General features: G+C 39.3%; 1 protein-coding gene across 1 annotated transcript in view; it reads right to left on the reverse strand.

Moving 5' to 3' along the window:
* LOC137613568 (MAM domain-containing glycosylphosphatidylinositol anchor protein 2-like) overlaps positions 1 to 16,718 on the reverse strand; it is a 156,079-nt gene that overhangs the window by 93,114 nt on the left and 46,247 nt on the right. Inside the window, exons 2-3 of the mRNA XM_068342896.1 lie at positions 9,872 to 10,011; positions 714 to 888 (exon numbers count right to left, since the gene is read on the reverse strand). Of these exons, the coding sequence (XP_068198997.1) occupies positions 714 to 888; positions 9,872 to 10,011 (315 nt within the window). The remainder of the gene's footprint in view (positions 1 to 713; positions 889 to 9,871; positions 10,012 to 16,718) is intronic.

The following is a 16,718-nucleotide window of genomic DNA, read 5'->3' on the forward strand; positions in this document are numbered from 1 at the left end:
TAAACACATTTCAATCGCACAACCTCTGTCTGTCCAAATAAATAAGATACAAGGATGTTGCCCGCGGGGGCCAGAATAAACAGCAAGATGGAAGAAGATATGAGCAGAAGAAAAGAGCAGAGATCTCTAATAGCCTAAGCGTCACCTGTAGATTTTTAGCAAGAGGCTAGCGTTAACATCAAGCTGTAAGATGCCAAGTTGTAATTGTTTGCGCTGTAGCTGTTTTAACAGATTTGTCTTTGTGTAAGAAATTTAAAAGATTTTAGGCAAATATAGAAAAAGCAGTGCAGTATGTGTTTCATTTTACGGAGTGATTACTTTTCAATTAATTTTGACTGGTCACACCTTAGTTTGCAAATTCATTATGATTATAATTCAAATTCATTCATTATAATAGAGGGCTAAATTTTAGAGTGGCTGCACAATATGTCACTGTTAAGAGACCTGATACATGATTGTAATTGTAAAAAGAAAACTCCTGTTGTCATCACCTGTTGTGGTATTCAAAAGTCTATATGAATTAAAAAGAAACACAAACAAATTTTTTTCTTTATTCCTACACAGAAAGGGAGTCAGAAAAGTCAGGAATAAAGTTATTTTTAAGAAATGAAAATAAATGAAAAGTAAGTGAATTTGAATTTTTTTCCAAAATGTAACAAAGATATATTTGTGATCCTTTATTTCCAGCTTTAAGTCATGTATGGAATACTTACAATAGACGTCCACCCTGATGGACTTGATGGCAGGGGATCCAAGTCCATTTTCAGCCTTGCAGTAGTAGCGGCCTCCTTGGGTCCTCAGGATTTTTGCAATGTGCAAGGTTTCATTGAACACACTAGAATCCTGGAAGCGGTCCGACACACTACCGGCTGTCTTGGTCCAGCGAATCTGGGCAAAAACAAAGGATAGAAATGACTTTCCAAACTTCCAATGCAGTGTGCTGTTCTGTGTTTTCTGTTGTTGCTTGCATAAGTGAGGTGTGCGTGTGCGTGTTTGTGTGTGTGTGTGTGTGTGTGTGTGTGTGTGTGTGTGTGTGTGTGTGTGTGTGTGTGTGTGTGTGTGTGTGTGTGTGTGTGTGTGTGTGTGTGTGTGTGTATGATAGAGAGAAGGAGGGAAAAAGAGTGTTGATGCTGTTGTTAAATGTCTGGTTTGGATCATGCGCCACTCACGGAAATGATCTCAGTTGAGTCTGTCAGCAGCATATGCTTTAAATCTCTAATGTTTCTCAGTCTTGCACCTCATTCAAATTATTGGGTCATTATGAGACATCCTGATGAACAGCTGATCGTTAAATCAGGTGTATTGGAAAAAAACCCCACAACAATTCTTCACAACAATTCATTGTTACGTGTAAAATGTTAGATACTGTTACTGACATACTCATTTAAATTAGTCCAAAGATAAATGTGAACCTCTAAAAAAGAAAATTAAGAAAGGTATAGGACTTTATGAAAGCAACATAGAGATGTCTGTAAGTATTTAATTTTTCTGCAAAGATGGGTTGTCCTACAGGTGACAAATAGATTTTTGATGTTCCTCTTTTGATGAATAATTCAGAAGCTGACAGAATTCAAAATAACATCATGTATGATTACATGTTTTTAAATTTATTATAAGCTTAAATGGTTGACAAATATTTTTTATATATAACCAGAATTTGCAGGTTTTTCTAGACTGTTGTGTTATTTATTTAATAATTAATTGTCTTTTTTAAATGAAATTCTTACTTGTTTAGGACGTTGCTCTAGCCACCATCAGCTACAATGCTAGCTGAGATTTTTTGTCATAGGAATGAGCTTACATTGGCGCAACTGGAAATAAAAGTCTATCTTATATGATGATCTGTTCAGTTTTGCAGAAGTAAGTTAGTTAGTTGAGTGGATGTTTACTGTGATATCCTGTCTTTACAACATGATTCTTTACATGTTTAACAGGATGCACATCACCTGTTCTTGTGTGTGAAAAACGACCAAATAGAATCTTACGGTGAATTCACTCTTCCTGACCATGGTGTGGCGTTATCAGCGTGAGCCCCTTTCACTGACTGATGAAACTGAGTTAGCCAATGACATTGAGGTGTAATGAAAGGTGAAATAGTGTTACGTTCCAGCATGAGATTGTAATAGACTCTTCATCATCTCCCTCTTGTGTCCTCATTAAGGCAAGTAACAGGAACAGGTACTGTGACATCTCTGACCTGGTGGTCATAAAGTCAGGACAGCATAAAGCTCCATTCAGTTCCTTGTCTTAAGAAAACCACAGATGGACTGGCTTTGCCTTCAGTGCCTCATATGTCTCATTCTAGGCTCTGACTTCGAATCCAATATCTTCACACTGTGAGGTGTGGCATCATTTTGGTTGCTGATAACATCCCAATTTACAGAGATCATATGGGACAGGGATATCAGTGCATGGAGAGATGGAAACTGGGTGCTATCTTGGGAGATTGTCACTGCACTGCTTTAGCTGTAGGCCTCAACCTATGAAAACTCCAGCCAGAGGTTACAACAGCTTAAAGTCTGGTCATTTTCGAAACAGATTGGAGAAAAGAAATTAATCGGAAGGTGGTCCAAAGCCTGATAATGGTGGCCTATTCCACTGACTTCTTTGGAGCCTTGGGATAGGGGATGACAGGAATTCGCATGCCACTAAACTTTATCAGAAGAGTTTTTAGATTTTCTTTCTTGCTTGGGGTGGCAGAAATAACTTATCTATACTCTGAAAGACTCCCTTTCACCAACTTCAGTCTTTGAAAAAGCGAAAATTCTGCAGCTAGACTATGTTTCTCTCTTATAGCCTTTAAATCAATATATTATCATTAAAAATGCATTGCTCTAAATGAACACACTGCACAGACAAGCCTTCACTCAGCTGGTTTAAAATGCATCAAGAGGCACTGAGAGGAAATTCTTGACGAAGAATCCCAAACTCAGCAAGCGATCAATGCTAATGTCTTACTGTTGAAGAATCCAGGGCCAAATATTAACATTTGGGAACATCGTGAGTTCAGCAAAACAAGCCCTGAAATAAGTTGATTATAAATTCCATGCAGAAAGTTTCTGAATTCCCCTCACTCTGGATCCCCTCATGCAAATACTAAGCAAGCTGGCTTGTGGCAACCTCAGCAGAATTCAATATTCTTCCAGCTTATACCTCCAGTCATTCCCCTTGCCTTTTGTGTAAAAAGCTTGAGTTTTAAGAAAGTGCAGTATCAAAAAGTGCAGTTAAAATGACACTATGTAGTGGTTATTGAAACAACACTTAATATTTTCAAAAAGAAAGTGCTTCTATTTGTTTCAGAGGAGCAGCGGACCACATCTTAAAGGTGAGCTTTCAACATTTTCAGTACCCTCGAGCTATTTCCACTCCTCTACTCCTTTGACTTTTTACATCTGAGCACCTCTACCCACAGGGGGAGTCCTGAATTATGCCTGGTGAAAACCATTTGACCCTCTTCACTCTCCTTAGCCCGATGCAAATACTCTTGATGTGAGAGGAGCTTGCAGATTTGAGCAATATGATAATTGCTCCTCTAAGCCCAGGAACAGCCTGGCTGAATCTTAGTAGCTCTTTTCTAATTCCTCTGCTGAAATTTCTAATGCACCAGAATACATACACTGGTATGTACTCTACCACTGTTTTGTTGTACACAGTTATTATTCTTGTCTGCCCCTTGTAGTTACGTGCATATATCATAATCATGAAATTTATCATGTTTAAACTAGAATATTTTATTTTTGAAAATAAATCAAGAAAAACATGACATCACTTATTTCCACGGGTTAAAGCAATGTCAATATGATAAAAACACCATTAAAAAATCAGACATCCAAATAGAATGATCAACATTTGCTCACACGGAAAGTGGGAGCTCGTCTAGATTAGCATCCAATTGAAAATCCCAGCAGTGTTTGAAACCACACATGCTGCGATATCACGGCAAGAGCTAATTAAAATGCGCCAAGTGTCAGTTGTTATGCGGGGATCATATGCTGGAGCACACGTCCTCGGTGAATCTCCTACAATGTTCATTGTGATGTTTCAGTCTACCTAACTACAGACTGGTTTCTAATTGCGTGCTATCTTTTTGCTTTTAGGCATCGGTGGTGGTACTGTGTTGCTCGGTGGTGCAGACAAGCGTGGCTGAGCATGACAATCAAATCATCAGAAGAAGCAACAGGGGTTCCAATCACAAGTTGTGACTGTGGTGGCTCTACGGGTCTGTGAGAGAGTGTACTGTCCTTGGAAAATACTGGATGGGAAACATGTTGCAGCATATATTTTCCATCCGTCCATCCATTTTCCAAACCCACTTCAACCGCTGTCGCCAGTCACAGGGTGCTGGAGCCTGTCCCGGCCAATTGGGGGCATGAGGCAGGGTACACTCCGGGCATGACGCCAGTGCACTGCAGAGCCACATATGCACATGCACACACACACACACACACACACACACACACACACACACACACACACACACACACACACACACACACACACACACACACACACACACACACACACACACACACACACACCTACCGGCAATCTGGGACTGGCCAATTGTTATTATTATTTTTTATTTATTTATTTAATTTTACATACTGTTGTAATCCCCAGACGGAAATTAAGAATGCACACTCTAGTATGTTAGTAGGTCAATCATACACATCCATATTAGTGTGTACAGGCCCCTGTAATACACACAACCACACACAAGGGCGCCTGTAAGCATGAAATGGGAGGTAGGGTGGCGGGCAGCCACCTTTGTGGAGTGCCCAAATGAGAAGCTTGTGAGGGGGACGGCGCCTTGCTCAAAGGTGCCTCGGCAGTGCTCCAGAGGTGAGCTGACACCTGCCACTGTCAGCTCACACTGCTTGTGTTTTTGGGCGGAAGCGGGAATTGGACGGCCGATCTTGGTACATTGGACGACCCGCTCTACTGCTCTGCCGCTCTACCACTGAGCCACTACCACCCCTTTATTTAATGTATTTATTGTTTTTTTATATCCTGTATTTATTTATTTCATGTATTTACTCTCTCCATAAGATGGAGAGATTAAATGACAACTGAGTGCAAATTACTGAGAGTGCATTTGATACAGTGTTCAAATGGAAGGAGAAATTTTCCCTTTTGATGCTGCAGTTTATATAGCAAACAGAGAAAAAAATACAAGGCTAAATCATGTTCAAAACAGCACCATCTGCTAAAGACACCAGCACTGTGGGCTAACTGTCATGGGAGCATCCAGAACAGATCACATACTCCAGTTGGTCTGTATAAAGCTAAATGTCCCAGGGCTTGAGGTCATCTTATTTGCTCTCACTGACCCGTGGTGCTGTGAGCTGAATCTGCTCAACCAATAATTGAAACAAAAAAAGGTGTTTACAATGTGGTGTTGCTGGCTATTGGAGCCTGGTACTCAAACAAAGCAGTGTGGACATGATGGATAGAGGCCAAGGGAGGGGAGACGGGGCAGATGGCTTTATCATCCAGGACTCTTTGATGTCTATTCATTGCATCAAACACAATCAACAAAGCTGGAAAACAGTGACCATGAAAATAAGAGCAGAAAAGGCTTCTCATGTACCTATGTGATTTGTCCTGCGGAGTCACAGAGTGATAAAGATAAAGGTTGTGAGTGGTTATGTTAATGAAGGCAGGGCTGAATTTATTCTTTAATGTTGATTACTTTATAGACTAAGTCACTGATTCCTTAATGTATAAAATGTCAAGAAAATATGTTCATTCGTGTGGATTAACTGTGTGACACAGTTACAAATAACATCTACACAATTCCACACGTTCTCACCGGACTAGTCTCAGTTGTCCTGGACATTTCACTTTCAGTTAGTGTCAGCTTATATGCTGTTCATGTCATATTCAAATCAGGATAACAATAAGTCGAACATTCTCCCAAATAGGTTGTTGTTTATCACATAATGAACATGACCTCCATTAACCGACTTGTTTCCTGACTAGAAACCCAACCGTGCCAAAACTCTGCCAGGTCACAGTGACCCTGTAAGAGTGTGTGTTGTTACTTATTTTCTGACTTCCTGATTTCCTTAGTTTTTCTCCATTGCACCTTCTCTTAAGATAATCATGTTCCACACACCTTTGCAATTCCCTCCAGCATTTTATATCAAAGAGAATTTATCCCATTGAAGCCAAGAGTCGTCATGCTCAGTCCATAGTAACACCTTGAAATGCCAAACCTACGAGGCACAGGGTAGATATTATACAGCCTGCTGGTGACTGACAGCAACATATATTTATCTGACAATTAAATGGGAAGGCAGACATGTTACCCCTGTAGTGTGTGTGTGTGTGTGTGTGTGTGTGTGTGTGTGTGTGTGTGTGTGTGTGTGTGTGTGTGTGTGTGTGTGTGTGTGTGTGTGTGTGTGTGTGTGTGTGTGTGTGTGTGTGTGTGTGTTTATTATTAGAAAGTCTTTGTTGTACCTGTGAGGTGGGTGGACATGCACAGGGCTGACAGAGACCTACTGTGAGGGAGCTGCTTTGTGTTTGGACACAATCCAGAAAGTCCATCAGTGGAAAGATCTGGGGGACATCTATGTAATCGAAAAAGTTTGCATATTGATAGACATGAAAAGAATTAAAGGGTAGTGAAATTGCTAACTGTGCCCCCACTTACGCTGTGGTTGGTCCTCTGAGGTGCTGATAATGAACTTGCTACAACCGCCCTCTGCCTATAGTATGTAATAACATGGGAGTTAGTGGTATCTCAACTTCAGGGAGTGAGACTAAATTTTGGACAGTAACGGTGAAAAAAGCAATTTTGTGATTTTCAAATGCAGATCTAATTGAGGCCATTTCCAGTGATATTGTAGTGCAGATGGAATTTGCTGTTTAATTCATGATAGAAAGATAAACTACTTTCCCTTATTCAGTGAACAGGTAATTCCAATTCTTCCATCTTCAATATATAACTCTCTTCATGTGTGGCATTTTTTATAGCCATGAACACGTGTTTTGAGAATCGATTTGAGTGGGTGCACAAATCACAGGTTCTGTGGTTTTTCTTTGGAGCTTAGGACAAGTTGCCTGCAGACATTTCATTTCCGGACATTCACGAAAATAAACCGATAATGTATGCATAATGTAAAATACACGTTTGAAAGCAAAGCCTCGACAGTGATTTATCCCAGAGGAGTGACGTCATAAACAACATCTCATCTTGACGACAATGATAATACCCTTTAGCAGATTCTGAGTCCTTTCTTGCCAATGGGAGAAGAAGAAAATGTAATCACAAATTACACATCTTGGAAATTACAACACTAAATTGCCCTCTTTCAGATACAACAAAATTGAAAATCAGTCTCTTTCCAGTCTCTTTTCTTCCTTCGCCATACAGGCTTGCAGATGTGCTCTGTGCATATAAAGGTAGCATATTAAAGTAAGGAGTGGCAAAATCAGTTTCAGACAATCATGTTTTGACTGCATTTAGAGTTGAAATGGACAAACAATTTAGCACAGACACAGATAAGCAATAGTCTTTAGATGAATAGATAGTTGTTAACGTTTAAAATACCCAATAGATATGGTGGTGTAGTAGTTCTACCGAGAGAGCAGGTCCTGTTCCATATTCTACAATAGTGCTAGTTCAACCAAAAAAAGTTCTCCTCCTCCTCTCTTCATGTTGGCTAGAATCTGCACAGTACAGAGTCATTAACTCATGCAATCTGGAACTTTAAAGGTTTAATTTTGATTTTTAGTTTTGGGCTTGAGATGTTTGTGATGTAGTTTGCATGCATTATTCCAACAACATCAATTTAACATTAACATTTAATAATGCCAAAAGTAAACATGGAAGTGATCTGATCTAGACCTTTTTTCTCAGGACAGTCACCGTTTGTATTGAAAAATATTCTAAAAGCAAACAAGTTATTTTATTGTGTTGCATGGGATTTTTTTCAGTTGATCAGTAAACATACAATACAGTAATATACGAAAACTCTATATCCTGACAGGTACAGTCCCTTTTCATTTATCATTCATGCTGAAGGGAGTGAAACACAAGGTCTCGGGTGAACACTAATTTTGTGATGAAATGCCTTTCCAAATTAATAGGTCATGACTTTATATTCCATTTAGAACATTACTGATGATATTCAGCAGCAGCAAACGTTGAAAGTAGGTCTGTAAAAATCAGACTGAAAGGCAGGAAAGAGAGTTTTATGATGGGCAGTATTAGCGAGTGGAACATTATCTATCGGCTATTTTTGTATTTTGTCGATGGAATGTACTTTTTTCTTTTAAAAGTTTCTTTCACAAAATCAGATTTAAAGCAATGAAGCAAAAAAAAAAAAGTTGAATATATTTTTGAAACCTCTAACAAAGCTTCCCTGCATGATGCTGGTCCTACATATGAGAGATTATGCAAGAAAATACATGCATCATCTAATACGTCCTGCGGTATCACACTATACGTTCAATATATCAGTGATGAAACCAAATGCCCCTGCCATTAATGAGAGTAGGACACAGAGAATGTGTGATACACCTTTGAAAAGAGTGCTGATTAAGTTTTTCCGCACATATGCTGCTGAAAGATGAAGAATTTCAACTTAATTAAAATTATTTCCAAGGAAAGAAAGATTCTGACTTTGTTCTGAGGATTAATATTTCATTTAAATCAAAAGATGAGCTGTTATTGCTGTATTTAATAATATAACTTTAAGAAGTCAGCCTTAGGTCTACGGCCACCCCAGATAACCTCCAAAGGAACTGTCAAAATCAATCAGAAGGAGCGGGTCTCCCACTGGTCCCAATATGTCATTACGGACATCCCAAAGTCCATGGAGACCCAGCAGGAAGTGGCTGTGCCAGGTGATCTGTGGGAAGCTCATAACGACTTGGTTTCAAAGGAGATCCTGCCTCTCCTGCCACAGCCATGCTGGGCTTTTGATCTCCCACTCTCCTCTTCCCTCTCTCCTCCCCTCACTCTGTTCAGGTTTTCAGAAATTCTAATTAAAAGGAAAGACCGAGATGATGAGTGTAAAGTTGCCCGTTGTGATAACAGTTCAACATGAACAGTGCATCTGAACTGTTTGCTAATTTAAGAGGCCTCGCCTTTTCAAACCTAACACAAGAATCAAGGTGAGTTTTTGATTGGGAATGCAGAAGTACAAACAAAGGCTGTGTCTATCGATCAAACAGGGAATTATATTAATGTAAATGAGCTTTGTCTGGCCCAGAGATAAAATATCATGCAATTTGTGTTCTGCAGCAAATTGGAAACAGCATTCAATAAGTGTGCAAAGGGTTAGTGTGTTTAAATTCTGTTTTTATTAACACTAGAATATAAAGTGGTGGTCAGGTAGTATGTAGTGGAAGTGACATTTATGTAGTGGAAGTGACATTTAAAGATCAACTTAGTTAATATTTTGTCTCAGGAAGTAAATGAGGTGTTCTTTTTTTTAATCAGCTTATTTTATGCATGAGAAAAACAACATGCGGAAGGCAAAAAAGATCAAATAAAAAGTTTATTTTCTTGAGAAAAAGTGGAGGATTGTTTTCTTAATTAGTTCAGATCATAAAAAGGGGCTGGATGAAAAAAAAATCACAAGGCAATTACCCATGTGCATTCACATGACCCAGCTTGCTACAATTGCCAGATGTTTCAATTGCTTTCACTGCTTTCATTATCATCACTCAGGTGCATCCTCAACCATCAATAATGTAAGCATCAAACTTTTGAGAGATTTAGCTCAGAGATGTGTGGTGTGCTATGAAAGGATGATAAGGCAGTCTGAAAAAAAACTTTCAAAAAGAGAATAATGAAAGGACAAAAGCCTGTACAATTACAAGTTTGCTCATCAGTTAAGGTCATATTATAGCTTCTCACCTGCGGTCGAGGGTGTCCTGTTACTAGACAGGCGAGCTCCAGGGTTTCCCCTTCTCTGATGGTATAGACTCTCTCAGTGTGTCTCTCCTCCTCCACATTACAGGCATGCCCTGAGTGTATAATTCGCACAGTTGGAGAGGCTGGAGGGCGAGAGAGAGAAAGAGAGAAAGCAGTGTTTGTTAGCATTCTGGTCATTTCTGAAGGAATGAGTAGTTTAGCACAACAGATGGTGTATTGATTAAGGGGTTGTCTCACTTGAAGCAATCATGGACATGTTTGCAGTGAACACATCAGACCAAACGTACTTGAAAAAGAAGAAAAAAGAAGAAGAATTGTACCTTAGTTTGCTTTTATAGCTTTGACTTTGGTTTGGCATTTTAAACGGTGCTAGTATATCAAACGCAAAGTCGAGGAAAGACTCTGGTAAAGTGATTCATTGTCAAACACGATTTAATACGTAGCTTCGTTGTTTTGCTGATTCACTTGTAAGAACAGGTAGCACTGACTGTGAAAATGTGTGGCCATGTACTGTTAAAAAAACACTACACTATACTAAAATATTTTCCTTTGTGCTGTTGGTGTTTGGTTAGTATTAGTTGCAGCAATTGGGTGCAATTAAGGCTGTAAGCATGATGCGTACTTTTGTATTTGACTGATTGCACTCTTTGATTGCGGTGGTGTGGGACTGGAATATGTGGACTGTATGCTGAAAAACATTTTTTTTTTGCAGTTCATTCAAATGTACCCAAATACTGTCCCCATTGATAAAAGATGGCCTAACTGTGACCTTCAGCCATTCCTATTCATAATTATATAATTTTTTCAATGAAGAACATTGGTTGGTACATGACATAAACAACATTTTTCAAATTATTATGATGAAAAAAAGAACAGTAGTGCCTGTAGTGTCTTTCTTTCCTGAATCACCTTGGCCTTAATCACACATCTTGACAAATAATATTAATAATTTGGTAGTTCTACCAGAAGCAGCAACCAATCATTTTTGCCTCACTTAGATTCAAAGTGATACTCAATTTGCAGCTTAACAAAATTAGCTCATTTGAGTGTCAATAATTTAAATGCAGCGTCAAGTTGATGACCAGCTAGAACGATTGATGGCAGACAACAAAACAGCAATTCCTCTCACCCACTCCCGCTAAATGCCCTTCCTACATGAAAACATCAAAATTAACCTTCAACATGCATGAATGTATATATTAAATTTCATATACACTATTTATGTATGAAATAAGATTTTTTTTAAATGTTCTAAAATGAACAATATTATACACTCTATCCCAAACAATTATTTTATACTTGACTTGTTAAAATAACTTTAATATAATTCACAAAATTCAAATATTGAGCTAAAATATTCTCAGCTGTCATTGCACTATATGGGGGTGTCCATGTTTAAATAGGTGGAACTCTCATTTGGAACAGAAGCCATTGAACACAATTCATACAGCCAGTATCCCTAATGCATTATATTAAAATGTAGACACTGTGACACGCAAAAATTACAGTCACTGCTGAGCAGCACTGTCACAGAGTCTTGTATGGTCGGCACAGGACAGCTCCAAACCACATCTCCGTGTTTGCAAACATTTCAATGGTGATTTTCTTCACCATTATTTTATCCTTATGAAACAGTAAGGGCAGTCAAATCTGTCCCCAACCCAATATACCGTCACAAGGGGCCAAAAAGATGGTAGGAATGAGCCATCGTCGTTAAACCTTCCCAAAACGCTCTATTTCACTGAGCTGTGAAATCCCAGTTGCATTTTACCAACCCCTGACAATATGAGCATCTGTTCAGCATTTATTCTTCTCCAGCGCACATGATTAGTAAAGAGGTTTGGGATGAGATGATTTAAAGAGAGCAAATACAGGATATGATTAGGAAATGGAGTACAAATTGGTGGAAACAAATCAAGAAGAAATCAGCCACAGATTCTGGTGGGTCTTTGATGCTGCAGGAGCGGCTTCCTGTGTGGGCCACTCTCAGCAGACTCAGCTCCGGCAGCAGACTCTTCTACCTCTAGATGCTTATGCTAATAAGAGAAACGACACTCTCCCTGACGCTGCATTACTCTCAGCCAGAGTGTAGTCACAGCCTTGTGCTAACCACTTGTCCTTCCCTTTCACCGACCATGCTGTTTGTCTCATTTAGCTTGTTAGCTTAAAGCCCCCGCTGAGCCTGTCCTGCCTGTCAAAACGCTATGCAGACTGATGAGTCCTGATGTTAACTGGCTACTCATAACGCTTCATTGAATTATTCTTGCTTTTACCCTTCATTGTCTTCCTCTCACTATTTGCAGATGAATACACTGGAGGTCAATTCCAGAGGGGCGGATAAGGGTTTGAGAAATAGGCTCGGTGTGAAGGAGCTTCAAGCGAGGCTGCGACTTAAAACACATACACACACACACACACACACACACACGCACGCACGCACGCACGCACGCACGCACACACACACACACACACACACACACATACACTCAAAAAGGCTTCGGAACAAGACCCTAGGGTCCCAATCTAACAAAGGATTAATGCCATTTACTCCAGCAAGGCAGTATCTCTGCAGCAACTGATCATTCCTGGAGTGAAGTAGGGAAAGACCCACAATTAATGATTTCCAAGTGTTGTAGCTGCAACCGCAATGCCTATATACTCACCGATACATACAGTATGTGCAATGTGCACTAGGACAACACAGACAACACTAAGCTTGCAGGGACAAAAGCAAATAAACATCACTTAAGCATTAAGAATGTGCATAATGTTCTCACAGTTGCATATATACACATAGACACACACTCACACCCACACACACACACACACACACACACACACACACACACACACACACACACACACACACACACACACACACACACACACACACACACACACACACACACACACACACACACACACACACACACACACACACACACACTAACACTCATATATAAGATTGCACTGCAAAGCCCTGCTCTGATTGCTTGGCCCAAAGCATGAGCTAAAGTTGCTGCCATTCGAGCATAATTAGCTGTTTAGTCTTCATAAAAATCACTTGATTTCTAACAGACTGTAAATACTCAAAGTACACAAATTGGTAAGGATGGATGAGACACTAATGTGCAAAACTTGCAGATGTAAAAAGTTAGATTGGTAGAGGGGATGTGAGTAGAATACATTAGAGCAGTTGTCCACTTATCAGAAGGTCAGTGGGTCTATCCCCAGCCACAGCAGCCTACATGTCCTTGAGCAAGATAATGAATCCCAAATTGCTAACAATGGCTTTGAATGATTGTGTGAATGGTTATTGCTCTTGATGAGCTGTTGATGCCTTGCCTCACCCACCATAAATGTATGGATGAATGCAGGCTTGTGCTGTAAAGAGCTCTGAGTGGCTGGTCAGACAAGAAATGTGCTATATAAGTACAGTTCATTTAACATTATAGCAGGCCAGACAAAATACTTATATCTTTAAAGGCCTTAACTACATCCTATACAAGTTCTTTATCACAAATAGGGTTCTGTCTGATAGACTGGAACTGTTAAGGCTTAATTAAATTATTACTTTTTCAGTCAGTGCACCAAACTCATACTTGTTAGCTGGCAGTTAATAAAAGTACATTGAGCAAATAGACCTTAACTGTTTAATTCTGATAAGATTTTTAGGTGAACAACAGTTTTTCTGTTTTCCTCAGAATGTCGGACCACTTGTAAAAAAAATAAAATAAAGCAGCTTCACAAAAAACAGAAAGTGATGTTATCCTAATTTTTTATTTTTATTTTTGTTATTATTATGGTTGCTTGATGGATGGATGGATGGAGGTTTGATCATGTGACAGTTTTGAAATGAACACAAATAAAGGGGTACACTGACGAATCAGGATTAGGATTTGATTTAATTTAAAGGGACAGCTATAGTCTGTTTGGTATCAGAGATTAGGGGATTAGACCTGTCAAATAAATCTGATAAATGGACATTCTTCTTTAATGTACTTTACTGAACATCACAAATTACTTCTCCACATTGTTTTCTGCAGAACCTAAATGAAAGCAGTTCAAGTTGATTTCTACAGCATAGTCAGTTGCTCATCAAATATAGTTTATTAACACCTTTGAAAATATAGATTTCAGGTTCATGAGATGCATCACAAATGATGAGGTCCTGAAATCTTTATGTATTATCAGATATGTCCTTCAATATTCTTTATAATCTCATCAAAACATTATGTGAACAACATGCTGAAGGCCAATTAATCATTTAGCTTTTCTAAACTACCTTCTTCTACCCTCCCTGTCCCCTTGGAGAAAAAGGCATTACAGGAGTGAGTGCTCATGTGTAATTTTGAACTGCCGAATAGAAGCCATTTGGGAGCAATAAGATGAAAAAAAAAAAACCCTGCTGGTGGCACATGTAGATGTTAATTATACTGGTTGAAGAATTGGCATTGACATAAGAAGCACATCTGCCACTCGCAGTGATGTGACAAGTACAAAAGAGTGCAGGGAAAATCACTGCTACATATTGATTAGATTTTTTCAGTTGAACTAATGAAGAATTATTCTGAAATCATGTTTATTTGATCTGCATGCCGTTTTAATTAAACAGCCTTGTTGCTAATGTTGAATAAATGTTTCTGTATGGAACTTTGTGCTGTGGGTTAAAAGATATTTACGTAATAAGGCATGTCAGGCTGTAGTGTTACTCTCCTGAACCCCTTGATCTTGCCCAACCATACATATAGACTAAATTAAATTCACACGGACACACAGCTTCAAGATAGTTGGAAGTTTAAAGAAAGGTCTGGGTATGCTGCAAGCTTGGAGCAGAAATCTTTGATGAACCTCTCTTTCTTCATTTCATTATCTCATTTCCATAACAGTGACATTATTTTCCACCTACGGAGACACGAAGTGGTGGGAAGAAAAGTGGGAAATGGGGGAGAACAAAAGGCTGCAAAAAGGCTGCAAAAGCCTGTCTCAGCGCGAACAATTGTGCGTATTAGACTGGTAGTTTGGTGCTCTGTCTACATTTACAGAGCATACATTCCGTTTGTGAATTTGCGTGTATGTTAAGTTGTGCTGAAGTGTGCAGTATGTTACTGTGTGCTGAATGAGCAGCTCCAAGTGCAGTGCTCGCTTTCCTTAGCCATAGCAGGAGAAGATGGGGACAGTGTTATCCCTTAGCAGGCTTGTGCTCACAGTTCTGGAGCACGTTAGTGGTAGAAAGGGTTCTTGACTATAATGGATAGGCTCTAAATTTGACAAAAAATTGATTTTAAAAAAAACCAAACAGTTGGAGCTTTGGGTCGCATTGAGCTTAATGCTCTCAGACTAACCTCTCAGGACCATTAACCATATCTTACCAGTTCTCTGGTGTTGCACACTTTCCTCTGAATGAGAGAACCAGTTAGAAACAGGAGAGCAAGCAAGAAACAGAAGGAGCAAAATATATAAATAGTACACGAGGTGACATTAAAAACAGATTTGGGTATCATGGGCTCACTAACATTAGTTATATAGTGATTCCTAAGGTTTATGACATTAGAGAACATTAGTCCCCATGTTGTCATAACTCACCGTTGAATTAGAATTGGCAAAGATATTTTGTAAATACTTGTTTCAACTTGGTGCAGTTTCCCAGTGCTGACATATACAGGTAGAAGAAGATTTTTTGATTTTTGCAAAAACAATTTAATCACATTCAAACATTTTACAATTTTACATTAGATGGAAGCACTAAAGTGCTTCAGAAGAAGAAGATTTTTTGCAAAAAAAACTTCAATCACATTCAGAACATTTAGAACATTTTACAATTTTTCATTAGATGAAACTTCAAAAACACTAAACACTCAAAAACACTAAACACCAATGAACAAAAGGAAATACAATATAAAACTTAGTGCATTATAATAGGAAGTTTGCAAAAGTGAGGTGGTCATCAACTAAAGTGCATAGGACATTTTTGTAACACCAGATGTTCCTAAAGTTATTCAGGTCTTTTGTCATTTTATAGAAACCAAATTCTAGTTTTAAGCGACATCTGATGTTACAGCAAAAAACAGTAGCTGCTTCTTGAACAGTATTGTTTTCAATTCTCCTCTTCCTGGTCACATAAATTGCGAGTTTTACCTCTCCAGAGATAAAACTTAAAAGTTACCATTTTCTCTGATTCAATTTATTGTACCCAGCACCATAGATGAATTTCCTGATACTAAAATTTTCACTGAACAAATTAAAAACATTCGTTAGAAGAGTGAAGAGCACTGCAAGTCTCCCACACTCACTGAAAGCATGAAAGACTGTTTCACGAAGGGGACAGAAGGGACACTGGCTGGACACCGCAGGGGTAAAAACAGAGATAAAAACATTGGAACCGATGGCACCATGTAAAATCCTCCACAAGAGGTCGGCTATTTTTTTCTTGAGGGGAGCTTTGTATAGAAGTCTCCACTGTGGGTCAGGTCCACTTCCCGTCATCCTGTTGGCCCAGGTAATGGGTGCTCTGTCACACAGGCTTCTCTTGTTGATTACTTTTACACATTTTTTGTACAGTATTTTTTTGTTGGCAGTGTGCAGGCTGATTTGTCGTTCATCTCCGAGGAGAGGACCCTCCAGTTCTCCAAACAGGGGACTGATGTGTACCTCAGGGAAAGGATCTTTGCTGTCCGGCACAGTCCCTGTACTATAGTCCAGGAGGAGGCTTATCTCCTTCCCGGAGAGTCTTTGCCTCCACAGTTGTAGCACCCTCTGAGCCACCCTGGTGGACTGGATGTTCAGCAGGGAGCTCACAGCCTGGGCATCCGCCAACGCAGGCCTGGCG

The sequence above is a fragment of the Antennarius striatus genome, chromosome 19 (genome assembly GCF_040054535.1).
Source record: "Antennarius striatus isolate MH-2024 chromosome 19, ASM4005453v1, whole genome shotgun sequence".
NCBI lineage: Eukaryota > Metazoa > Chordata > Actinopteri > Lophiiformes > Antennariidae > Antennarius > Antennarius striatus.